Raw genomic sequence first — 27,661 nt, 5'->3', positions numbered from 1 at the left:
AAGCCACCAAACTCCCAGGTCAAGAGCCTTTGCCGTACCTCAAGGGAAGTAACTCTGAACTCTTAAGAAGGCGATGGGCACCTTGGGTGGTCCCGGCTGAGGAACATGCCCGGTGTCCACTGGGTAAAATGCCCTGCTTCCCAATCGGAGGTTCCCTGCTCGGCCCCCTTGGGTAAGGGAGGGACAAGTGCTCTTCTGGGGCACCCTCTGTCGAGGCTGGCCAGATGCACATCGGGGATTGGCCCCTCCTGTGGAGCTGTGCTTTGGCAAGTGGGCAGCCCTGCCAGGCAGCCGGGACCCTTCTTGGCTAAGCACTGCAGGAGACCCCAATCTCGATCATTGATGCAAGGCTGCAGGAGACCCCCTCCCTCTAGGGCCCCACCCTGCCCTCTGAGGCGAGCCAATGTGCTGGCTTTAGAAAAGGCCTGCCCAGGCCCAGGATGGTGTGTCCAGGACTCTGATCGTTCTCTCCTGCCCTGGTGAAGGGAGGGCCCTGGAGTGGAATGGGGTTTTCTCTGATTTGCTGCATGTGAGATGATTTGCAATGACGAGTTTTTCTTTTGGAAGGTTTTCTGGTGGCCGATTGCTGCTTAGACCGTGAAGCGGTAATTTTTTATTTTATTTTTTAACCTCTTTTTTTTTAACCCTTTTTCTTTGGGGTGGCAGGGGGCACGGGTGGGGGTATTTGGGGAGTAGCTGGGCTGTACTCATGGGGGTAAGTTTCCAAAGGTCAGAGAAAGCTTTTTTCTCTTTGCAGAACAACTTCATCAACCTGAGTTTCCTACGGCTCTTCCGGGCAGCCCGACTCATCAAGTTGCTCCGCCAGGGCTACACCATCAGAATTCTCCTGTGGACTTTTGTCCAGTCCTTCAAGGTGAGTGAGGGGCAGGAGCTGCGTCAAACACTGAAGAGGCACTGTGGCACAGTGGATAGAGCACTAGATTTGGAGTCAGGAAGACTGGCATTCAAAACCCAGCTCTGCCATTCAAACTAGCTCTATGACCAAGGCAAGACCCTTAACCCATCGAAACCTCTTTCTCCTCATCTGTAAAATGGAGACAATAAGACCCCCACCTCATGAGGGTGTTTGAGAGGCTTAATAATGACAATGTATGCCAAGAGCTTTGAATCCTTTAAAGTGCTATATAAATGCAGGCTCTGTATATTAGTAGTAGTAGTAGTTAGAGCAGTAGAAGAAAGCAGAGATATTCCCCTTTCATCAGAAACAGGTCTAGACTTTGCTCTGGATCCAAGTAAAACTGGCTCACAAAAGGAGCCTCTCCCCATCCAGGTCCAGGTAGGGATCCCAATGCATCATCTGGTGTGGCAGCAGCTGTTTGCTCTTCTTTGTCAGTGCTGATCCAAGTCACTGTCCATTTGTAGGCAGCACCCCTGCCCTACTTCCTGGGACTCTCTGAGCCCGTTTCTGGCCTGTGGATAAAGTGAAGCTCTTTATCCTCTCTCTCTCTCTCTCTCTTCTCACACACAAGCATGTGGGAAGTATTTCCAGGGACAGACATATTACTTGTCACACCAGTTAGGTAGCCTCTAATTGAGGCACTAAGGGACCATAGTGAAGCAACGTAAGAGTCTGATGACAAGAAGAAGGGAACTAAGGGTCAGGAAATCTGGGCTCCACTCAGGAGTGTGTTGGTAAATGTTTAATGACCAGCTTCCTGCATCCCCCACCCACCCATGTACACAGGATACACTTTTAAGATTAATCTGCATTATTAACATTTTCTCTATCACTTTCTTAAATCTAGATAATCACCAAAGCAATACATTGAGCCCTGGTTTGTAGCATTTACTGATTTCTGAGGTATAAATGTTCAGAACACAGAAAATTTAACAATCAGCTGGAGAATCGGTTTGAGCTGGCTCCAGCACACCTCTGCTTTCATTCCTAGATTCACTTTTCCATCCCTGATTCACATTGTGACCTCAGGCAAATCACTGGACTCAGTCTCAGCTTCCAGATTACTCAAATGAGATAGTCTTGGGCCACAATGTCCAGACAATCTGAGTTCAAGTCTTGGTTCCCTTACCTATTAGCTCACTGACTGAGCAAGTCATCTTATCCATCAAGGGATATTTTAGGAGCCTGAGGGATGTAAGAGCTTTTTAGGACTCATCTAGTCCATTTTACAAAAGGAGGAGGAAATAGGCCCAGAGAAATTCAGTGGCTTGCACCCAAGGTTGCACAAGAAAGAATTATTGTACTTGAAATCCAAATACAGTAGTCTACCCACTATGCCACACTGACTCCAAGTTCTTCTAATCTGTAAAATGGCATTACCTAACTGAGAGTTGTTGTGAAGAAAATGCTTTATAAATGCTAAAATATACAGAAATATAATTTTATTGTTATCATTTCCAGAATTTAATATCTCAAAATCATCAAGTAGTGAGCATCAAATGAGACAGCAATACATATGAAAAAAAAAAGCTTTGAGAAGTCACTGGATGGATTATATTTGTAGGATGGCTTAATGACATTATTATCATTGTCACTGATGGCTGATCTCTTGCCTTGGAAATTGTGAAGTGCTGTACAGACATGGGCTCCTTTCTCTCTCCTCCGCTCTTCTTTCCATTAGGATGGCTTTTATCTCTGGGTTTGTTTTTCCTCCTCACTGATTTCCTGCTTCTACCCAGGAGACCAAACTCTTCCTGGCAACAGACAAAGACAGACTGATTTCAAAGCCTTCTCCAGGCTGGTCAGTGAAATGTCAGCCCAAGGATGGTGCCCTGGCCTCCTGCTAGGACAAGATCCTGAGAGTCACTGGCAAACATGGGCATGCTGAGATTTTACACACTCCTGATGGATGTACTGTTGTCTCATGTGAACATTTGTCAGGCACCTGCTAAGAACAAATGCCAGGCTGGGGTGGGATGATGTGAAGGTGAGAAACAGGGCTAGAAAGCCACTGGCTTCCCACCCCACCCCAACTGGTCTACTTTGCTACTTTAAAATAATTTCATTTCTTTAAAATCTTCAGCATGTGATTTTTTTTCCCTGCTGCTGGCTTCTCTGTTTTTTAGCCTTTCATTCTCATGCTGCCTCGTAGATCTATCCATCTCCTCCCTAAGTTTTGCAGTTCTCTTTTGGGAAAGCCACTGGGTCTATGTGACCCTGGTAACATTTGAGCATCAGGCATCCCAGCCTCAAAATTTGGTAGGCCATTATAAGTATCCCTTTCTCCTACCTAGCCTTCTCAAAGGCACATCTGTCCTGGCAAATTCCCTCATACCTTAGAGACAATATATCGATGGTCTCTGTGCCTTGAAGCACCATATAAATATAGGTGGTTATTGTCATTATTCTTGTTTTTACTATTGTTCTGCAAAACCACATTACTCTGATTAAAGTCCTTATAGGTCTACCTCAGAAACAAGACTGTATCCTGCTGGCTGCAGGACTAGCACTAGGAGTTCACTGCCTCTCCCTTTCCTCCTCTGCCATGTAGAGATAGACATATGTATTTATCAATCAATAAACAAGTATTTATTTTTATGAACCTAAGTTCTAGGCTTTTAGTCTAGATGTAAGCAAAATAAAGGCAAAACACTGAAATAAGTCCTGCTCTCCAGGAGCTTACATTATATTGCAAAGAAAGCATTTATATAAAATACATATAAACTAAATAGATACATTCAAGAAGAGATCTTGGTTACAATTTTTAGAATACTTTTTAAATGGTCATTATTCCCCCCAAAAGCCCTCTAATTTTCAAGTTCACCATGCATATTGATTAATACAATCTGAGGGTCTAAGACAAATGTCTCTGGAATATCTCCGCCGTTCCCCCTTCTCCTCTACCATCCTGGCCCCTCTCCAATCCCATTTTTAGCCCATTCTTCCTCTAGAGCTCTTTGAAGGGCACAAACACACAGGAGGCTGTGTGGGAAACCAGTGAAAGTCATTTAGTTAGGTGTTTAAAGAACCTTTTAAAAATACAGCTTTGCATAAAAATCTGCTTTTAAAAATAGAGTCACCATGGAATTAGGGAACTATGGATCAGAGAGAGAAAAACCAGGCAACAAATAATGTAAACAGACATTTTAGGAGACAAAAAAGAACAAATAAGAGCGTTTCTCCGGGATCCATGTTGAAATTGGTCTCATTTTAGATTTTTAAAGGAATCAGCTGGAGAGAGTATCCAATGAATTTTTCAGGTTTGTAGGTGGCACAAGCTTTTCTAGGGAGTGAGTGCCAAGTGATGGAGATGTACTGCAGGGAACCATCAGGGAGCTCTGTGAGTGGCAGAGAAATGGTAGGTAAGGTTCAGTGTGTTTATTGGTGGGGGCAGAATAATCAAGGTTGTGATTACAGGGTAGTGGGCTCTGGGCTCTCATTTTAAACCCAGGACCTGGGCCTGAGTGCTCCTGAGAAGTTTCCTGAGCACATTCATTCAGTAGCCTTTATTATGGTCCCAATTTGTGTCAGGCACTGGGCCAGGTGCCAGGGACACAGTAGTAATAAGGACGGTCTTTGTCCTTAGTGAGCTTACGTTCTTTTGGGAGGATACAACATGGACATAGGTAAGTAAATACAAAACTACAAAATAATCTGGGTTGGGGGGAGGCTACTAGCAACTGAGGTGACTACTGTTGTGTTGGAGATGGCCTTGAAAGAAGCTAGAGATTCTAAGAAGTGGAGGTGAGATGAGAATGTCTTCCAGACAGCCTGGAGGGGCAGCCTGAGTTAAGACCCTCATGTGAGAGAGGAAATGGCACATCTGGGAGACTGCCAGTACATCAGTTTGGCCAAGAGGTCTTTACCACTGAAGTGGACATGTGCTACAGTCCTGACCCGCCAGAGTAGACCAAAGCCCAGTGAAGAAATGAGGAGCTTGGGGAAGTGGGTGGCACCAACAGGTAGAGATCTGTTCAACTTGTTTACTTTTGTGACCATCTCCAATAAATGATGCCTCTGTTTTTTAAATTTTTTTAAAATTTGGTAAATAGGGTTAAGTGGGCAACAGTAACCAAAGGGCCAACAAAATGTTTGGCGTCACCAGGAAGGGGCTTGGCAAAATCAGACAATATTTTTATCCTCTGGAGACATCATGGTGAGTCTGCCCCAAGAAGGCCACATCCCCCAGGGGTAGGAGCCACTGCTCATGGGAAGAAGCCTCTGGTCTCAAGGCTGGTGTTGGGGTACTTAGGATACAACAGACGTCCAAGTCTCACCCAGAGAATCTAGGCCCCCTCTGTTGGTGGGAATGATTCTTTAGGTTGCTAACGGCATCTCCTTTGGTATTTCACTTCGCAGGCTCTGCCCTATGTCTGCTTGCTGATTGCCATGCTATTCTTCATCTATGCCATCATTGGCATGCAGGTGAGTGAGTGCCCATGCCACCAGCTCCACCTGAGAGAATGGCCAGGAACACAGTTGGAGTGTGTCTCCCTGGAGTCATCCATATGCATGTGCAGGTTGAAATCCTAGCACTGCCACTTTGAAATTGGGAGACTTCAGTCATGTCCCTTTTCAAATCATTAGTGACCCCATCTGTCAAAAAAAGGTGGTTATATTAGCTGCTCACTGAGATTCCTTCTAGGCAGCTGGTGGTGCAGTGGATAGAGCGTCAGGGAGTCAGGAAGACTCGTCTTCAAGAATTCAAATCTGGCCTCAGACACTTACTACCTGTGTGACCCTGGGCAAGTCATTTCATCTTTTTTGCCTCCGTTTTCTCATCCTCAGTAAAATGAGCTGGAGAAGAAAATGATAAACCATTCCAGCATCTTTGCCAAGAAAACCCCAAATGGGGACACGAACAGTGGGACACAACTGAAACACAGCAAATGATTCCTTCTTGCTCCAAGATCCTGTGCTCCTCAGTGAACATGTACAGACACACAATCATAAGAAAATTGTACTTAGGCATGCATCTACAGATCCAGACATGCACAGATGTACCCAGAGACCCCAAAAGATGCAAACACTCAAGGTCATGATGGCAATGGTCTTAGGATCCCAGAACTAGATTCAGAAGGAATCTTGGAGGCCTTCTAGTCCAACCCCCTCATTTTAACAAGTGAGGAAACAGTCCTAGGAAATTTCAATGGCTTGTCCAAGGTCCTACAGGTGGAATTTGAAGCACAGCTCTCTGATGACAATCTTGTGTACTATGATAATTAAGAGCCTCAACAGTTAAACTATTTGCCCACCAAAGGATAGAGACCCAGGAGGGAACTGGAAGGAAGTTCCCTGTTGTGTGCTTTGACTGCCCTGCTTCTCTTTTTCAGAGCTTACCAGTAAGACACTTAACAGGGGCTGAAACTTGGTTTTTGAATACCTGCATACACATGGTTATATCCAGGACCATGGGCAACACTGTTCTGCTAATGAATGCATCTCCCTTTTACCAAGACCTCCCTGGCTGAACAGCTATGAGGCCAGAGCCTGAAGCCTGAGTTGTCTCACTTTTTGCCTTTCCAGGTCTTTGGAAACATTGCTCTTGATGATGAAACTAATATCAGTCGGCACAATAACTTTCGGACATTCCTACAAGCTTTGATGTTGCTGTTCAGGTATGTGCAGTCCTTTGGTCTGCCATTTATGGGCAGAGAAACATCAAGGGTGCATCCCAGTGACCCATCAGGACTGAGCAGAAAGAAGCCACAAAACTCCTGACCATGTAGAGGAAAGCACAAGTGGTGACCACCCTTGAAGAGGATGTTGTGGGTGGGAGTGGCTTTTCCTGTTGGCATCTGTAATAGGCTGCACCTGACTCAGGAGGATCCAATGCCTCAGGCTCAAGATTGGAGTGAAATGAGACACTCATGGAATATCTGAGAGTTAACAAAAGCGGATTTATTTAGCTGTCACAGGAAAGGCTATTCAGAGAAGGGAAATGATATTAAGTGAGGATATTGCATCAATCCAGTCAAGTTCAGTTTCCTTGGGACAGGATTGGTCATGTTGCTGGACTGCCAGTCAAAAGTGTGAGGAATTTTTGTGCTCAGGACATTGAAAGTCACATCAACAACCTTAGCCTCATTTTGGCACAGGTCTGCACATACATTAATGGGGCCTACAGGCGGTGGGGGAAGTCTCATATTGCCAACACCAATTATATCAGTTACATATTATATATGTTATATTAGTGTCCCTTGGATAGTGACGGTCTTTAACGATACCCTCCTGAACATTGTCCTTCTTTTTAAGTCTTTCTCTTCCCTATCACTGTCCCCACCTACAGTATTTCCCTACTGAACTGAATATATTTCTACAAATTATGTACGTATGATAGATTCTCTTTTGTATGCTTCAGATCAAAGTCGGGTTCATGAGATGCCCACCACCCATACTCCATCTCCCAAGTTCGTGCACCTTAATTGATGAGACGTAGCTCAAAGATCTTTGCCTAGAGTAGAACATTCTGAGACTGTGCCTTTATTTAAGGTTAAACAGAAGGAGAATTGCCCCTGAACCAAGAAATCTTACAGATGGTTTAATATCTTTTAAGGAAAACTGTCTTAACTTGAGGGTCCTGGAATCTATTGTTCCTGCCACTCCACCGAGGCTTCTGAATCAGAATCCCCTACCTTGACACAAGTCTGAGAAGGGCCTAATGCTGTTGCCTATGGATTTAATTCCCAATTTTCCCCAAAGTGGCACAGAAACCTTGGGCAATAAAAGAGTAATTCCTTTGCCTCAGGGCAAAAGCTTCAGAGTACAGAAGTGTGGAAATTGGAAAGGATCACTCTTAGCTATTTTGGTTCCTCTATCTTTAGGCTTAATGTGATCTCTAAAGAAAGTAAATTAGTTTCTTATGGACCACAAGGCACTGACTTGGGGGAAAGTCCTTAAATTGTGCATATCCTTAGACCTAGAGATTCCAATTGGCATATAACCCAAAGACAAAGATAAATAGGCAGATAGATAAACGGAGCACTTATTAAGTGCCTATTATGTGCCAGGCACTATGTACAAAATACCAAGTACAAGCAAGCAAAGGAGTCAGTCTCTTGCCCACATTAGTTTTGCATTTTAATGGGGTAGCTAGAACTATGAATATGAAGTATATACTTATTGGCATGGCTTGGAAGTGCTGGGGAAATAACTTGGAAGCCTGGTTTCAGCTAAGAGAAGGCAACATTTCATCGATCAGAGCCAAGCGTTGCAGGGAGGAGTTCAAGGTCCCTTTGGAAGCGGGATGGGAGTATGGCCAGAAGGCAGGTGGCATGGTTTGGAAATAGTGGACAGAAAGTGCCAAGGAGGCTTGATTCTGGGTGAGAAAAAACAAAAACTTACCTATCAGATTCCAGGTTGGTTCTAGGGGACAGAGTCCAAGATGAGAATGATGGCTCTACATATATGCCCAAATATAGCAGAATTTTTTGTTAGTAAAAACTGGAATCTACTCAAGATTGTATTTATTTCTCCTTTCCTGGGAGCTGCCTCATAGAGGAGGAAAGTGGAGTGTCTGGGGGTGGGGGGTGGGTTCCAAGAAACCGTCTGGAGACAATTAGCCATTAGAGTGAAGGAGCATCATTCATGGCAACTTGCCCACTCAATGAGGTAGAAACTAAGGCCAAAGGACCTGGTTTTATTGATTTCCTCCTGATTAGGCATCAGTCCTCCATCTGGAGATAGTAATGCTTCTCCTGGCCTTTGTTCCTTTGGGTGATCATTAAGGGCAACTGTGCCTGCCCACTCCAGGGTAGAGACTATGAGCATGACCAAGCAGATGCAGAGTATTGGACTTGGAATCAGAAAGACCTGAGTTCAAATTCCTCATCAGATACTTCTAAGCAGTGTGACCTCAGTCAAGTCACTTAATATCTCTGAGACTGTAAAAAGGGGATGATAAAGCAAATAGTACTTACCTCACAGGGTGATTATGAGGCTCAAATGAGAAATGTATAGAAAGTGCTTTGCAAACAACAGTGAATAGGTGGTTCCCACCCATCTGAGTCTGTCTCAGATTGCTAAGGTTATGTAGTGTTTTGGCACTGATCTGGCAACGAATTGGGTTTCAGTATGACTCTCTGGCAGGACTGCAGCACATGCAGTCATTGAAGCTGAGCAGTTCCTGCCCCTTTCTTCCCTTGGTGTGTGAGGGTCTCCTGCCCTGCCCCACTCTGAGAACACTGGTTCCTGGTTTAGGACAGAGCCTTTTGTATCTGCTTCCCATTGAGATCAGGGCTCATTTTGCCCCAGATCTGCATGTGCCTTAATGGATCCTGGTGATGATGGGGATAATCTTATATTAGTGGCACCATTAGGATGGTAGCAGTCTTTGATGAGGATTAGCTCATTGAATTGCTAATTAATTTATGGAATTATTAATTGAATAAGAGAATGAGACCACAAGGCAGTCCCTCTGGATTGAGGGAGGGAAGGCACACTTAGTTCCTTGGATACTTGCTGAGAAAGACCACAGTGGCAGTGGGGAGTAATGCTTCAATCACACTTTAATATGGTACAGAGGGTACAGGGGCAAACAGCACAGAAAGTACAGAGACAAATGGCACAAAGGAGTGGTACAGAGGCAGATGGCATGAGGACAGGGATGGGATGGTGGAGGAAGGCAGGCAGTAATGTGAGGAAGAGAATGGGGATGGGGAGAAACACAGAGTCACTTGTATAACCATGGATTGGAGTTGGGAGCACGTGAGCAGTATGGACCATTAGGAAATGAAAGAATGCTCAGAGGACAAGAGTGGGGGTCTCGTTTTTATGGGGTTTTGGTGGGAGATGGATTAACTCTTTCATTTCATTAACGTCCATACCATCTTACTTATGTAAGTGGAAAAAAATAAAACATTACTGAAGGAGAAAAACCAGATCCTCATCATCTCAAGTTATCAACAATATTTGGTGTTCTGCTAGTCTTCCTGGGGAGTTCCTGGAGCTCATTCTGAGGCTTCGAGACCATGGGCAGTTAGCAGGACGAAAGGACCCTTACAGAAAGTCCTCACTGACTTTCCCTGATTTAAGGCATAGTTTCAAAATGAGGTAGTTTGCAAATAACTATTATGTTCCTTTGATATATGGAATAATCTGTAAGCCACTTCAAGGTTCCCCTTTTCCATCTTACTTCTTGCTTAATATTACTTTACTTTTAGAGTATTATTACTGGTTTAGAATACTATTTAGAGTACTATTACTGGTTAGCTAAAAACTTACAGTGCTAACTAGAAGAGGATAGTGGTGGTCAGGGGAATGAGAACAAGGAACAATTTTAACTCACACAAAGATCATCACCTATGTGGAGTAGAACAAGAGCAATCGAAGACCTCACCTCTACTTAAGATCAGACAGAAGGGAAATTGGATTTAAAAGTGGGGCTAGAACCCTCTGACCATGACAGAGACTCTTAATAGATCAGATTCCCAACCTCCCAGTCATTTTGAAGGTTTGGAACAGGTAATATACCAACTCTGACATCAGAACTCTGACCTGCTAGGAATCTGATTTCTATCTTGTCCTGTTTCTTAAACTCTTACCTTCTGCCTTAGAATCAATGTTTGCTATTAGTTCCAAAGCAGAGCAGTGGTAAAGGGCTAGGCAGTTGGGGTTAAATTACTTTCCCAGATCAGATTTGAACACAGGGCCAGACCTGGCTCTCTGTCTACTTTGCCACCTATCTGCCCCATGATCTTATAAGCTAAAGTAACAGAACTGGGCGAAAAACCCAAGTCCTCTGACTCAACAACCAGTTTCTTTCTACAGTGCCATACCTTTCCTGTGTCCCAAGCATATTGGGAGCTCAGGTGCTTACGTGGAACTGGGAGTCCTTTTGCCCATATCTGTAGAAACTTAGGCACAAGCTATATTCTGAGATTCTCAGAGGAAATTCTGGGTGACAGCAAATTAGCCAAATTCTGAGTTGGGAGACTTGGGACAGGGGCCAAAGGAGTCAAAGAGAAGTATTAAGAGGGAACTGTGTGTGGCCCCATGACTATCTATTCAGCCTGCAGTCCTCATGGGCAAGAGGACAACTTCAAATCAACTCCAAATACTTTACTCCCATCTGGGGGAGTCTCAATGCTTAGTACTATGATTCTAGACTATAAAGGACTTTAGGACTAAGTGGAGAGTGAAAGAGAATTATCATCCCCTATTAGTGGGGATTCCTCCTTTGATTCCTTTTCGTTTTGCATTTTTAGTGGGGTGAAATCAAGATTGTCTTGTATTCAAAGCACTGCTAGCTTGAATACTTATAAAGGAGCTGGGGACTATGTGCTAAGTTCTGAAATTCCTAAGGAAATCTCAGTCAGAGCAAAATAAACCCGAAAGTGATATGGGAGACATCCCCAAATTGAGGGCTTAAGGCTCTTGACCATTATATTAATAATAATGTATTATTCACATATGATTACATATGTATGTAATATGCACACAAATATGAACAATATATAAATATTCCAAGCATTATTGTAAAGAATCTTTATCTCCCTTCCTAGATTATATGCTCCATGTTGTCAGAGATGGGTTCTTTCCAGCCTCTTTCCACCTGACTCTCCTCCACACACTCTAGGTTCCAACAACGCTGGCCTACTTGAAGACGTTCCCTTCCTGTTCCTTTGCACTGGCTGTCCCCTTCTTCTGGAATGCCCTCCCTCCTTATCTCCACCCCTTCATTTTCCCAACTTCCTTTAAGACTCAACTGGAAATCCACGTGTTCCAGCAGTTGCCCTCTCAGAATGCTTTCCTTCTGCTCTGTATATCTTGATAGATCTTTTAGCTACCCATTTACATGCTGTCTCCTCATTAGAGTCTATTTCTTGAGAGCAGATATTGTGATTTCGCTTTTCTTTGTATACCCAGGCTTGCCAAAGGACCTGGCACATAGTGAGCACTTCAGAAATGTTTGTTAACACGATTTGACCTGCCTTGTATTGCTCTCCATACGGTGTTAAGTATAAAGTCTCTTTATATGTATATAGTAGCTTATCAATAAATATTTCTTGACTGAATAGAGAGATGAAAAAAATGATTAAAGGGGAATGGCTAGCAATTGATTTCCATTTCTATAACCATCAGAAGTAGAGAAAATGGACTTTAGCTGAAGCATAAAAGACTGAGAGTAGACATAAACTACTTTTTAATGGTTCAAGAGATTCCAGGTTTCCCAGGGCAGTCCCTAATGTGGAATCTCTTTAAGCTGGAGGATATGCCCTTCTGCCTTACTTGGCTTTGGTTTGGTGTTCTCTGGAGGCTGTAGGGTTCGGGAAACAACTTCAAGGAAAATGTTATGGGTGAAGAAGGTGGTCAGCTTTTTCCTACTCTGAAATCCCATCACAACTGGGCCAGTGAGTGCCCCTTAGGAGCCTGGGATCAAGGAGTCCTGGCTCTCCCTCCCGGTAGAATTTCACCATGGCTCTGTCTCTTTTTGCAGGAGTGCCACAGGGGAGGCCTGGCATGAGATCATGTTGTCGTGTCTCAGCAACCGTCCCTGTGACCCTGAGACCAAACTAAAAGATGAATGTGGCAGTGACTTTGCTTATTTTTACTTCGTCTCTTTCATCTTCCTCTGTTCCTTTCTGGTAAGTCTAGGTCACTATGCGCCTCCCCTCCTCCCTTACCACTCAGAAGCACCCTTCCCTTCCATCTGATCCTCAGACAAACCGTTTGTAATCCAGCCACTCTCCCTGCATCTCCTGCTGGTTTCTAATTAGGGTTCATGTCACATTACCAGGCAGTTCCATTTTAAAAGCCTTTATTACTCTGGTGATCAAACCCTTTAATCCCAGAAGCAATCATTTGGTAATTAACTCATTGTGAAGGGTTTTCTTTCTCTTTTGGAAAGAGACTCATGTTTTTAATTACCAACTGTCTGCCAAGCTTCAGGGTGAATGGGGGGTCCTTCACCCTTTGGAAATCGGTTGGGGAGGGACTTGAGGACACCCAAAGACTGCATCGGTTTCTTTTGCCTTTCTGAATAGTTTGCCATTCATTTTCTGATAACTTGCCATTAGTGACACACAAATCTTTTTTTATATATATTCTACAAATTTGAATAACTTGGAATCTATAATTCTTGCAAGAGTTCATTTTGAGTAGCTAGATGACAGAGTGGATAGAGTGCCTTGTCTCGAATTGGGAAGACTCATTTTCCTGAATTCAAATCTGGCCTTGGACTACTAGTTTTGTGACCCTGGGAAAGTCACTTAACCTGTTTGCATCCATTTTTTTCATCTGTAAAATGAGCTGGAGAAGGAAATGGTAAAACCACTCCAGTATCTTTGCCAAGAAAACCTCAAATGGGATCAGGAAGGATCAGGACATAACTAAACAACAGCAACAACATAGATGGGGAGTCTAAGGTGAGTTAAGAGTTTCCATTTGGATAGATCTCTTCCCATAGTTCTCTGGAAGAAGAAGTTTTATGGTTCGTGAAGGAAAAAAATAGTTCTTAAACTGAATCTGATTTTGCATTCTTGTTACCCTTCAATTATATTAACAACCTTTGTGCTCATAGAATCTCAACAGCAATGAGGGGCACCCAAGGGAATGCTGATTTTCTGACATGTTCTTTTCTAGTTATCTAATGCCTGAGAACCTTGTGGCCCACTTTTCCTATGTCATCTTTTCTTATTTCCTGTAGATGCTGAATCTCTTTGTGGCTGTGATCATGGATAATTTTGAGTACCTGACTCGAGACTCTTCCATCCTAGGGCCTCACCATCTGGATGAGTTTATTCGGGTCTGGGCTGAATATGACCCAGCTGCGTGGTACGTATATGTTCTGTATGTTCTCAGTGCTATGGAGGTGTCTGAAGGAAACAACCTTGTTCCCTTAATCCATGGTGCTCAGAAATGAGGTTAAGCTTGACACTACTATTTTTAAAGGAAGGCTCCTATTTCCCAAAGGGAATATGATTGAATACTATTCCAATAAGTGTTCTTTTCCCTCCTGGGTTCACTTAAAAATGCTGATGGTCATTCTGTCTTGTGGTACAATGAAAATAAACAGGTTTGGGAATACACATACAGGTCCCTCTGCAACCCTTGAAGTCTGCTGTTGATAGACTTCTCTTGATGATGTTCCTGTATAATCCACATCTACCTAGAGAAGGAGGTTCCTGTTGCCAAAGGAAATATTTTCACTTAATGGGATTCCCAACATGATAGTGATGGGGAAAGTCCATTGAAAAATCATTCCATGACATGGAGGTCTGGGAACTTTTTGTTTTGATGGGCACACACTTGCCAGGTGGCCTTATCACCAAACTCTGCTTTCTTTGTGGAAATCATAAAGAACTTTACTTCTGAGTATTTGGGATATGAAGAACACTCTCAGATGAAGTGAGACTCATAGCAATCAAAATTGATTTCCTTTTTCTAGCTAGTTATTTATCTAAGATAGAGATTTAAAGACAACTCAGGTTATCTCAAAATAGGTAGTCTCCCTGGGAATCCTTCAATTTTGCCTTGAGAAGTTTCCCTTTGGTGATACTAACTGTGAAACTATGTATGTATGGTTTGGGATGGATGGATTTAAAGTAATGTGAAAATTTTTTATAGGAGATGGTCAGCTAGTCTATCATGTTCCTTTGAAGTGAATCACTAGTTACCTGCTAACACAAAGAGAATAGATTGACATTAATTGAGCGATGCTCTCAAGATCCTTTTGTAATTTATTTACAATATAGGAGATTTCAAATAAATAATTACATACGCCAGCCATAATGGTTGGGATACCCATCACTGGGGAAGGTTAGAAAAAGAATATGGATTCAGTCATGCATCAAGTGTAATTGAGTGCCTGTTTTGTGCAAAGCAGGAACTATGAGAACTAGGGTTTGGCTCAGGTCTTCTCTGTTGGGTGAAGCTCTTCCCTTAGAGCCTCTGTGCACAGACCTGGTAAGAACTGAAGGAGAGAAGCATTCCCTAAGGGGAAGGTGGGAAGGAGTGCCAAAGTTACCATTGGCTCCCCCCCCCCCAAAATTCTCTCTCCCTTCTCCTGTCCCCACTCCTTATGGCTATACTCAACATCAGTCTATTCCCTAAATGAGTCTACTATTTTGAGAAAGAATTTGTTCTATTTATACTCTGAACTTTCTCCCAAGGAAGAATATTTTCCAGGAAGGAATGCCCTGAAATTCCTTCTAGGCAGAAACTGATCCCCAGGGACAGTTAGCCCAAATCTCTTATTTCAAAGAACTGGAAGACTTTGTACTTTGTCACCCCCATAACTGTCATATCAGAATAGTTCATATTGGACAAGGAGATATCAATCAGGTGCCAAAAATCTCAGTATCCCAAGCTATCTGAGTAGCACCAGGATCTGTGGATCAGATCTGATGTTGAATATAGTCATGTCATATGGGCCCTTGTGGCCTACAATTACTCTTCTTTTTCTCTAGCTTTGCTTTTGTTTTTTGACAACATTCCAAGAAAAAAATTCAGGCATCAGATAAGGGGGCTGTTGTGGCCAAACTAGGTGGATTTTGATTAGAAAAGTTTCAGAAGAGTCAGGAAGGCTCTTTGACCCCAAAATCATGGGTGGACTTGAAGTGTTGAAGCTCATAATTTTTCCAGGAAGAAAAATAAAGTTTGCCTTGGAAATACTGAGCTCAGGGTTTTTTCTCATGGTTTACCTGTGTAGACAATATTAGTAATGATAATGAAATAGCAATCCTAAATGAAAAGCAATCCAAAAGGACAATGGCACCTCTTAGAAGGAGACCGATATGGCAGATCCCCATAGGGATAGTGTGTCCTCAGATCAGCCAATTTAAGGGAGAAACACTGTGGTTAGAAGGTTTGGGATTAGATTGAGAGAAGCTAAGTGACAAAATGACTTGTCTTCATGTTTGGACTGACTTTACTAGCAACCAAGTTAATAGGCCTAGACTTAATAATCATAATAGCTGACATAAAGCATTTCATATTCATTAAGTCATTTGGTCCTCACAAAACCACTATGAGATAAGTACTTCAAGTATTGTTATCCCCCTTTTATAGATGGGAAAACTGAGGCTGGAAGTTATTAAGTGACTTTTTATGGTCATACAACTATTAAATATGAGAGGTGGAATTTGAACCCAGATCTTCCTAACTTCAAGCTCAGCACAGTTAACCCTATTCCATGTTCCCTCCTTAGGCTTCCTAGGCAAAATGCTGTTGATCTCTAGAGAGTTCTGAGAACAAGGTCCTTCTTGCCCTGGACTTGCCCAGGCAGTTCTTGCAATTATTTTGTCTGTTTCTTGGGGATACCTTGTTAGGGGAAAATAGAGACCCAACTATGATGGTTTTCTGAAACTTGGATTAAAGGGAAGGCTCATGTCAGAGTGAGGAAAGGAAGGAAGAAAAAAGCTCCAATACTTACAAAGAGTCAGACGCAGAAAGTCAGCCACAAGTGCCACGGTGAATACACAGGGATGAAGCTCCTGGCTAAAATAATAACCATGGGAACTGGGTCTTCTTTCAGTCACTGACAGGCAGCTCCCCTATAGATGAAAGCTTCAGTCATTCATTATAACAGATATTTATTGAGTGCCTGGCCACTAGCCATACCAAAAAACAAACAAACAAACAAAACAGATCAAGTCTGTGAGTCCAGAAAAACCATGACTGAGATTAGAGGCTATCAAATTCTGGGGAGAGGGAAGGGTGAACAAAGACTTGTTCCCCAAATCCCAAGTACTAGGACTAGGACCTTCCCTCAAGGGAATAAGGAAACTATTGTAGGACCAATAAGAAGAAAATGCTACTGGATGTAAAACACACAGAGCTCATTACTTTAAAAGATGTGGTACAGGTGAAATGCATATGAAGCTTCATGACTGGCTTAGGTCATTTCCTTGATGATGGATCCTTATGGACTTCTAAGGGAAGCTGGGGCTCTCTGGGGTTGCCTCTAACTTGGTACAAGACTACTGCAGTGAAGTCACCTTGTCTGATGGATGCTGGTCAGACAGGGGAGTGAAGAGGAAGCCTCCAGCCTGAGGGAGAGCCAGAGCTTTCACAACTTTCAGGACCATGGACACAGGCATCTTCCTTTCCTGGAGCTCACCTCTTGGTTTTTATCCCCCTTGTGAAACTGCGAAATAGGAAAAGGTTTTAGAACTTTCAAAATAGCTCGAGGGAGGGGAATGTCCTTAAGTGGAGGGAGGAGGAGGAGAAAAATAGACTGCAGAAGTACAAGTCCAACCTGGGAGGAGCATGAGATGAGGTCTCCATAGAGCCAGAATGGCTTGACTCCTTTCAGTGCCTTCCTCCTCCATGGACCAGACTGAGGTTTCCTGGTGACATTCATCCAGAGGGGACAGTAAAGGAGTTCTTCCCATGGCCCTTTGCTCCCTCCCTGTCTAACTCTTGGATACACGGGGCTGGAAATGCTTGTGGCTGGAGCCAAGCACGCCGGCCCCACCCTGAGTCCAGGCAAGATGAGGTGTCTTTTCTCCCCAAACCCTAGCAGTCCCTCGGGTGGGGGAGCTGCCTCCCTGGTCCTCCTCGTTCCCCAGCAGCCTCACAAGGTGCACACCTTCTCATGGAGGGGACAGGGGGGTGGGGAGAGGGGAAGGGTGGGTCATCATGCCTTTGTCCTTGTAACATGTGACGTTTCCTTTCTAGTTGCCGGATTCATTATAAGGATATGTACAGTTTGTTGCGTTGTATTGCGCCACCCGTTGGCTTAGGAAAGAACTGCCCTCGTAGGTTGGCCTACAAGGTTTGCAACTTCAGAGAATCCATCCAGCATAATTTCTTTCCTACCCGAAATGCCAACAGTAGACAAAATAACCATGATGTGTCTGACCCCATGCCTGAGACAGGAATGACTGACACCTTCCTTTTTCTCTCCTCCCTTCCCTGTCCTGCCCCTCTCCCTCTGCAATCTAACTTCCTTGACGCTTTGTTTTCCCCATCTAATTTCCCCACTCCCAGCTGGCTGGAGACAGGCAGCCTTATGAGACAGTGCACCAGAAAGTTGCTTTAGGGTGTGGAGGGAGAGGCTGCTAGAGGAAGAAGCCTGGTCGAGGAGGGCAGAGCTTTGATCCTCTGGATCACTGGAGATCCCAGGACAAGAAGACATTTATTTTCCTGCCTTCCTCCATCTCCTTCACACACACACACACACCCCTACACACACATCCTTGAAGTTTCTGCAGCTGGACAATAGTCTACATTTATATAAACTCCCTGTGAGGTTCACACATGGGCTATCCTCAGGACAGAAAGAGCCAGGCTGGCCAAATGACCTTTCCTCCTTGACCTCCTTGGTTAGGTAGATTGCTGCTCCTGAAAGTCAAAGACGGGGAAAAAACAAGTGAACAGCCTAGAACGTTGACCTGGGAACACTGCCCATCAATTAGAGATGAATCAAAGCACAAAACAAAAACCCAGGGCTTTGGCACAGGAGGCCAAACTCTAGCCAAGGGATATGTTGTGGTCCAAATAGCATAATATCCCCTCTGGACTCTCCAGAGGTGGGCTGGTACACTTTCTGAGGCTGAGGACCAACACTCTTCCCACTTTCCACTCCTCATATACTCACAGAGGATCAGGCAGTCCTCTACAAGTCTTTACAGGGAGCAGCTCCTCTCCTGGCCCTGGCGGAAGATGGGGCAAGTACCAGGAGCATGATCAGAGCTGAAGATTTTTAAAAGTCAAAAAAGATGGTGTGTAACATGGTTTAGCCACCCTACCCCTCAGAGCAGTGAAAGTTTGGCTGGAACAGGAGGAAGTCAGATAAGTCCTTAAGCAAATGCAGTTTCTCTGAAGCTGCAATCACTGCCTCTTGCACTCCAAAAGACTCAAGAGTCCATGGTCCAGAACCTCTAAAGCTAGCGTTCAGCATGGGCCACTCAGAGGCAGAACGGATGTTATCTGAGTTCTATGGCCCAGAAAGAATGGCAAGAAGACAGGAGGAGGTGGCTGAGTTCCCGGTGCCTCATTAGCTCCTCTCCTCCTTGGTGTGCTGTAATAGAGCTATCTTCATGCTACTCAGCTCTTCAAGACCCATGTCAGGCCATCAGCTTGTAATTTTATAGGAGGGGGACTATAAGTGAGCACAAATCTGCTCTCTGGGCCAGGTTCCCCTGGTCCCCTTCTGAGATCCCTTCTCAGCTCAGCTCCACTGCAGGGTCCCTGTCCCCCTCCTCTTGGGTCTCAAAGCTCTACCATAGGGTTAGTGTTCCCTTTGCTTCCAAGGTCCTCAAGGTCTCTGATCTCAGAGAAGCCCCTTTTGAGTCTGGCCTTGGTAATAGGGTTCTCTCTGTGAATTTACATTCCAAAATGATTCCACTTTCCCATTTCATTTGTGTTTTAAGAAAGGATTTTTTTCTTCTTTTTTCCTTTTTTTTCTTTTTCTTCTTTTTTTAGCCTTTAACCTTAATTGGAAGGAAATCTTGACCACAAAAAGAAATGGAAGTATTGGCTATGATTCTATGAGTCAGAGCTTTGTCTGTCCCATAACTCTGTCTACCAGCTCTCCCATAACTCTGTCTACCAGCTCTCCCTGGCATGGTGAATACAAAGGTTTTTGGATTTGGCATTTTTAAATTATTTTTTTTAAAAAGCAAAATAAGAAAATAAAATTAAAAAGCCAACCTAGCCCATCCCTCCCTCATTCCTTTCCATGTCCATTTCCTTAGACATCAATCATCCCGTCCACTGCTGCAGGGATTAGAGCATCAAGGTGTAACTTCGACCTAGGGATCTCTCTGCGGAGACCAGGAGAATAGGGGTTAGGGCTGGGGGAGGAGGGCGCTGAGAATGGGGATGAAAAAAAACACACAGCAGAGAAATCCCTCATTTTACCTACTTTTAATTTTTTTATGTTTTTAATGGAAAAATTTGATTAACTGGATCTGTTTTCTTGTCTGCTTCCTCCCAAACCTTCCCTTCCCCACCTCCCCTCCTTCCCTCCCTAACCTCTGTGCTGCCCTCCTGCCGCTGATGTCCCCTCCCTGCGGTGCCTCTGCCTCTTTCTGATTGGTTCCCAGTGGGCGCATCAGTTACAGTGACATGTTTGAGATGCTGAAACACATGTCCCCACCCCTCGGCCTGGGAAAGAAATGCCCTGCTCGAGTTGCCTATAAGGTAGACCTCTTCTCCCTCCTCCCCCCCTCCACTTCCCCACTCCCTCCTTGGAAAGCTTCTTGTGCTGGGGTTAGGACTGGGGCCGCCTGCTTCCCAGTGCTCACACATTCAGGGTGCACCTCCTGGGCCACCATCATCTCCAGTTAAGAGAGTCAGCCCCTGAGGCGACGGGCATTTCCTGACCCATCTGGGGATCCGTGGTGTGTCCATCTGTCTGTCTCTTTGGCTGTATTTGCACCCAGCTCTATCATTGTCTCTTTCTGTATCCTTCTGCCTTCTTCCCAGTCTACTTGGGAGAAACCCTTAGCACACCTGTGACCCGAGGAGGAGTCTCGTCCTCTTGTCTGGAAGCGTAGGTGCCGATGGCGATACCCCAGTGGCTAGAGAAGAGGGTGGTGACTTGGGAAAGTCCAAGCCGAGTCTCAGGGGCTCTCCTATCCTTCTTTGACTCCTTTGCTAGGCAGCAGAGTGATACTTGAATGACTAAGTGACCCCAATCTAGAGTTTTAAAAATGAAATCCCTGCGGGAGACTGCCATTTTTCCTATATCTTGGGAGCGGTGGAGGCTGCAGGGTTGGAGGCTTACCTGCAAGTGGCCTCCAAATGTTGGGAGTCACTGGCCTTCGTTGCCCAACCCTCCACCCCCTCTGTCCTCCAAACCCTTCCCTTCTCCCAAATGGCCTAAACCAAGTCTGCACAAAAGCTTTGCAACTACATGCTGTCTAGTGTGGACACGCACACGTAACCGGGATGTTTCCTGCGCAGTTATCCCCAATCCTTTATTTGCATAGGCTACTATATTAGACCCCACTCTCAGACCCTATATTAAGCTCTTGTGAACTCCCAAGCCCTTTTGAGTCTCTTTTTTATTTTCCAGGTCAATGGCAGATAAGAATATAGTGGAGGGTCCTGCACATCTCTTAGGAGAAGCTGTGGGTCTAGAGCAGGCGGTGAGGTGCACACTTGCTTCCTGGCCCCGGAGTCTCTAAATGAGACTGGCCACATGCCTTTGTTCTACAGGAGCATTTTTCTAGAAAACCTACAGACTTCAGTGCTGGGCTATAAAAGTACAACTCAAGTCTCAAATGAAGAACAAGAAGGCCTGGGTTTGGGGGGCAGCTGGGTAGCTTAGTCGATTGAGAGCCAGGCCTAGAGACAGGAGGTCCTAGGTTCAAATCTGGCCTCAGACACTTCCCAGCTGTGTGACCCTGGGCAGGTCACTTGACCCCCATTGCCTACCCTTACCACTCTTCCACCTATGAGCCAATACACAGCATTGACTCCAAGATGGAAGGTAAAGGTTTAAAAAAAAAAACAAAAAAAACCCAAGAAGGCCTGGGTTTGGAGCTGCCTGTATAGGGAGCCTTGCTAGTATTTGGGTTCTTTCTTGTAGGGAATGAGAAGGGTGCCTTTGGGAGACAGGTTTATGTGCTCTCTGACCTACCTGCTACCATGGAACGTCTTCCCCCCTAATATATGTAGATGCCTTGACTCTAGTCTCATAGTGCAGGATGACTGCTCTGGACTTTGAGGTCTTTGCTTCTACCTTCCTACTACCGAAAATGGGGGGGGGGGGGGAGGAAAGAAAAGAAAAGAAAAAAAAACAAAAAAACAAATGGATTTAAGCAGCTGAGGTTAGGTATAAAAGCTCACCAAAGACTTAAAGGAAATTTGTCATTCCTTGATTGCCCTTGCAAGGCACAGCTATCTATATCAGCCAGGTCATGCAGTAGACAAAATGCTGGGCCTCTAGTCAAGAAGATCTGAATTCAGATCCAGCCTTAGATACTAGCTATATGCTTCTGGGTAAGTCACTAAACTTCTGCCTCAATTGCAAAATGGGGCCTCCCAGAGCTATTTTGGGGATTAAATGAAATAATATTTATATAGTACTTAGTAAGTACTTGTTTCCTTCCTAGCTTTCCTCTGGAAGGGAGTCACTTTGCACAGCTGGACTGTAAGGCACTAGCCATCCTTGAGTATGGCTCCCCAAGAGTGAGAGGTCTTAAGGAGACAGCCGAGCCTTGCAAGGGCCTGGGCTCTTTCTTCTGACAAATGAAAAGAATGTTCCTGCAGGATGCATTTGTCCTCTCTCCTGTCTGTGGCTCTAGCACTTCCCCATCCCAATCTATCTGTGGTAGACTCTAGTGCCCCAAAGTTCCAACTAACTCTTGGTGATTTTGGCCCATCAGTTTAGAAAGGTCCTGAGCACAGGCAGGAACATTGTCTTCACCAGGAAACACTCCAAGTACAGCCAAAGTGACCCAGTATGAGTTTGACCTAGAGGGTCTTTGTTCCCCACTCCCAGCAAGCTCCTGGTGCCTATTCCGCCTAACTTGTTCAGAGTGAACCCCAATGAAGGGCTCAGCTCTGAGGTTATCATACCTGCTAGCAAGAGTGAGCGAGCAGGCATGGCAGAATACACGCCACCTTTACCCCAGCAGCCTCCGTCTTCAGGATGATAACTGCTTCACCTTAGCCCCAACCTCTCTCAAGCCCAGGCTTTCTGGGAGGCGCCAGGTAGGGCACTCAGGTCTTCCCAATCCCCCCACCTCCCACTCTGAAACCCAAATGAATCTGTAACCAGACTCCCTGCCCACAGCCCTGGAACTGAGCTCCTAGGCTCTTCTGGACTGGAGAACCAAGTCAGGCTTTAGGCTCTGCCTCTTGTCTGCTTTCTTTCACCTCCTGGCCAAGGCTTTGATCCTCTTGCCTTCCTCCACTTTCAATGATTCTCTTCTCCCTCTGCCAGCTTGTGTTGTTCCCCTGTACTCGCCTCTGTCTGTCCTGGTGCTCCCCATGTGTCTTTGTGTTTGGATCCCTGTGTCTCTGGTGACTGTCTCAGTGCAGCTCGTGTGGTGGTTCTTATATGTCACCAGCCTCCTTCCAGGAGGCTGATGCTTTTTACTTTCCTCTCTCCTCAGCTAGTCAGAAGCAGGCCCTGCGGCAGAGTTGGCGTGCATGTGTCTTGATGCTTGTCTTGTAATGCCTGCATGTAAGTGTCTTTGACCTCATTCAGAAGCAGGAGAGCTCCATCCATATGAACTGGGGAGGCCAGCAGGGGATGCTGCAGAGTCATGGAAAGGCCAGGAAAATGAGGAAAGAGAAGGGAAGATATTTAGTAAACCATGTAGCACCCCAGCCTAGCAAACAAATCCTAACCTGGATCAGCCCTTCCCTTCCTACGGTCTTCCCCTACCCCCTACCCCAAGAGACTCATCGCTGAATGTCGCTGAAATCAGAAGACTCTTCTGTACACGAGGCATGCCTTCATGAGCCTGAGCCAAGTGAGGGATGAGCTGTTTGCAAGGCTGGGTTTTTTTTAGGGACTCCGGGGACCAAAGAGGGAGTCCTGCTTAGCAGGTAGAGGAATTGAGTCTGTTTCTGAAGAAATGGTGAAATGGGAAGCTTTCCCTAGCAGTCGAACAGTATTTTCCAAAGAGGATGGTATGGAAAGGAGCTAAATTCTTGGCTTCCAGCATTGCTGTTGGAGAGGATGCCTGCCCATGGAATATGCAGATTATCATGGCAGATGAATTAACTAGAATTTCTGACAGCAAGCAATGTTGAGATAAACATATTTGGTCTACATAATATTCTTTCATGGAAAACATTTTTAATAGACTAGTTATTTCAATGATTAGTGTGCTCTTCAAGTAATAATGCCCTTTATTATTTGCTAGTTGGGTTATTACCATTCCTTTAAAAGCTTCCATAAAAATGCTTAACCTACGTGTTTGGAAAGCATTTTGGACTAGCGGGAGAAAGCTTAACAACCAGAACAGAAGCTAGTCATACTGCTGATTATAGTATCATGGAATGTTGGAGCTGGAAGAGACCTTGGAGATCATATAGTTTAACTCCCAAATTTTATGGAGAAGGAAACCAAGGCCCAGAGTTGCAGTAACTTGCCCAAGGTCACAGTAAGTTGACACAGAGCCAAGACCAGAACATATATCTTCTGATGTCTAGTCCAGAGATCGCTTTATTGTAAGATGTTCTTAAAGATTCCAGTTGGATTCCATCCTTTTATTTAATGTATTCATCCCGTTCCCTTCATCCATAAAAAAGCATGAGCTTTTAGCCTTATATACATTGCTCCCCTGTGTGCTTCTAGGTATGTAGATAAGAGTTCTGGCCCTGGAGTCAGGAAGGCTTGAGTTGACACCTAACCTCATATATTTACTAGCTGTGTGACCTAGGAAAAGTCACTTAACCTTTTCTGCTTCTTCATCTATAAAATGGAGATAATAATAGCACCTACATTGTAGGGTGGTATTAAATGAAATAGTATTTGTAAAGTGCTTTGCAATCTTAATGTATAAATGCTAGTGATTATTCCTGCATTTATCAGTCCAGTCAAACTGGGCTTCTTCCAATGCCTCACATGTGACACTCCATTTCCTTTCTCAGTATTTTTGCATAAGGCCATCTCCCATACCTGGCATGCACTCCTTCCCCACATATCCCACTTAGAATCCCAGGTTTCCTTAAAAGCTAAGCTCTAGCAACAATTATAAGAGGCCTTTCCTAATTCCCCTAGTTTCTAGTGCCTCTGGCCTACAAAAAAATCATAATTGTACTTTGTATTAAAAGAGACAGAAACAAAGAAAGCCATAGAGATAAAGAGAGGCAGACACAGAGATAATCTCAGATTTTTCTGACAGTCCTAGCTGCTTGTTGTTGGAAAAGAGTACGCCAGGCCCTCTGTAAAAGCTCCTCCTTCCTCTGCCCTCACCTGCTGATTTGCAGCTGTTACAGAGACTTTCTCACCCCAGATTTCCAGGTCATGAATAAATTCTCTGAGGCAGCAGCTATTGTGCTAGCAGCTAGGTGGTATAGTAGATAGAGCATGGGTCTGGAGTCAGGAAGACCTGAGTTTAAATCCAGCCTCAGACATTTACTAGCTCTGTGACCCTGCCTCAGTTTCCTCATCTGTAAAATGAACTGGAGAAGGAAATGGCAAACAACTCCAGTATTTTTGCCAAGAAAATCCCAAATGGGGTCACAAAAAGTTGGGGAAAACTGAAATAACTCAACAAGGACAACAAAATCTTCTTTGAAATGGCCAAAGTGAAGGTTTCATATGAAGCACTGAATGTGCCTGCTTTCTCCTAGGTGTTTAGTGCTTGTCTATCTCAGGGACAGGAGCCCACCCAGGACCTGCTAAGCCATGACTACAAAGGGGAGGAATCTACCTTTGTTTACTACATGGAAACCAGTGCTATAGGTGACAGGTCAGGATTCTAAATCATTCCTTCACTGTCAGCAGGGACATCAGACCAAACCTCCATTCCCCACACTTGAGAGAGCCTCTGGAAAAGGAAATGAGTGGATGGTATGGACAGTGCTGATTCTCTCATTTATGAGCTCAGGGCTCTCCTAGAAGGTTCACTTCAGTGACTTATTATAGAAGATACTGAAGACACAAAGGAAAATATTAGCTTGGGGGGTTGAGGAAACTTGGATTCTAGACCCTGTTCTGTTCTGCAATAGCTACATGATCTTGTAAGTTACTTTTCTTTGAGCCCCAATTTTCCACTCTGAAAAAAGAGGAGATTGAACTCTAAAGCCTTTCCCAGCTCTGACAGATACAACTATTAGAATTCTCACCAAGGACCTTTCCCCAGGACCACTTCAACAACCACCTTTTGTTTAAAAGTTCCTGTTCTATTAGTCACCATCAATCAACAATACATGCTAGACATTTGCTTGGAAGTGGAGGGATAGAAAGCCAAAGTGAACTTAAATTCTAATGAGAGATCTCATATTGAAGTCTATAGATAGTACTCATGAACCGAATTGTTCTGGAAGGAAGAGCCACTAACAACTGAAGGAATCTGGAGAGGATTCATGTAGAAGCAAATCATTGAGTGAATCTTGAAGAAAACTAGGTGAGATGAGAGAAATGATTCAGATCCCAGGCTAGGCTTTGAAGGCCTCGTGACCTGGAGTGAAATATTAGACTCTAATTCCCATCCATTCATCCAACAGTCTGTCAGTCACCCCTTATTCATTCCTATGGAAGGGTAATCAAGAAGGGTAGGAAAAGATGGTTACTGTGTGGGACTGACTAGAGTCCATTTGTGACTGACCTAGAGATAGAATCCAGGACTACCTCCCTCTTGCCTGTAGACCTGGGCCAGAGACCCAAGGTTTTTTGGCTGACAGGCAGACAGAACAGACATAAAATATTTAATAAGCATTTACTATGTGCCAGGAGTTATTAAGTGAGGAAGTCTGCCAGACCACAGAATTCAGAAAAATGATAATCTATCTGAGGCAGGGAGGGGAGTAGGATAGAGAAACAAGGACCAACAAAGCCCCCTCTTTTTCCTCTTCTTAGGCTTATATAGTCTGTAGCCAAGTACCGAGTTGGGAGAAAGTGTCTTCAGCATAATTTGAGGCAGGCCAGAGAGATTGGAGTATATACAAAGCAACAATCGATGGTCATCAATGGAAGTTTATGAAGTTTGGTCTCAGGGTCCCAGGAAGGAGAAGCTCTGGCTTTCATGAGTCAGTGTAGCCATTCACATAAATGGTAGAGACACACGAGCAGTAATTTATTATTTCAATGAGGATTTTATTGGGAAATCATTTCCAAGTGATAGTGGAAGCCCTGAATTGTTGATTCCAACCCTGCCAAACCATACCCGCGTTCTGACATCACATAGAACGCAGGCTCTTCTGCTTCTCCCTCTTTCCAGCATCCAGTCTAAAAGAAGGATGACCTTTCCCTTCTCTCACCAAAGTAGCTTCCTGTATCTGTTCAGATGAAGATGAAGGCTGAAGAGACAAGAGTGGGGAAGGGACTCTCAGGCAAACATGCCCGAAACTTTGTGAAGCTGCTTCACTGTACAGGAGGCAGTCAAGGGACGTACTTCCAATGGCAGCATTCCAAAGAGTTCTTACAGCTTGCGTCTTACCTAGAGGTGTTCTGGGAACAGGCTTCAGGGCTTGACCAAGGTACTAAGGATAGTGGATGCAAGTTAGGATGGAAACTGGGAAGAGAACCCTACTTCTCTTGAAGCCTTGGAAGTGCCAGCTGGTCCCTATTCAGGGATTATTCTTTCTGGCTGACAGCATGTGGAACCTCAGAGGCAAGGGCTGACACTAGGCAAGGTACCAAGAGCTTCAGGAAAGGAAGAACCTGGGTGTCTCTTTGGCCCCTATTCACTGGCAAGAAGGTAGATGTGGTTCTAGGGAAAGGGGTGTCAGGGGAAGTTCATCTGGAGTATTTATGGAAATTGATAGACATATAAGGTCCAAGTGAGCCACAAACCCACCAGCTAGGCACAGTTAAGTAAGCTATAGTCTCAGGGCTGTTTCAGATAGGCAGGCTGATATTGGCTCTTTTAGAGGCATCCTGGAAAGATTCCAGGAAATATCTGAAAAGCAAACTAGACGCCAAAGGAGAATATCCCCTGATGCTCCTAAGGCCATATTCCAAGAGAAAAAACAAGGCCCACGGTGTCAGCTCCTGGCCCACCCCAGGATGGAGCTCTCCTGATTGAAGTTAGGAGTCATCTGCTTATTCTTCACGCCCATGCATCTTCTGTCTCTTTCCATCCCTAACCTTCTCTCTCTCACTGAAGTGGGACTCCTTCAACCTCCTGCAGTAAGTTAACCATTGGATTGCACAGAATATTGACT

The 27,661-nt window shown here is 44.5% G+C and overlaps 1 protein-coding gene across 1 annotated transcript in view; it reads left to right on the top strand.

Annotated features, from left to right (window-relative positions):
* Window positions 1-27,661, top strand: part of CACNA1B (calcium voltage-gated channel subunit alpha1 B) — a 275,653-nt gene that overhangs the window by 217,903 nt on the left and 30,089 nt on the right. The window contains 6 exon segments of the mRNA XM_044659657.1: window positions 758-874; window positions 5,279-5,344; window positions 6,446-6,537; window positions 12,357-12,504; window positions 13,566-13,693; window positions 17,540-17,636. Coding sequence (XP_044515592.1) covers window positions 758-874; window positions 5,279-5,344; window positions 6,446-6,537; window positions 12,357-12,504; window positions 13,566-13,693; window positions 17,540-17,636 — 648 coding nt within the window.

The sequence above is a fragment of the Gracilinanus agilis genome, chromosome 2, assembly GCF_016433145.1.
Source record: "Gracilinanus agilis isolate LMUSP501 chromosome 2, AgileGrace, whole genome shotgun sequence".
Classification (NCBI taxonomy): domain Eukaryota; kingdom Metazoa; phylum Chordata; class Mammalia; order Didelphimorphia; family Didelphidae; genus Gracilinanus; species Gracilinanus agilis.
Note: the sequence above shows the minus strand (reverse complement) of the source record. Positions and strands in the feature narration are given on the sequence as shown.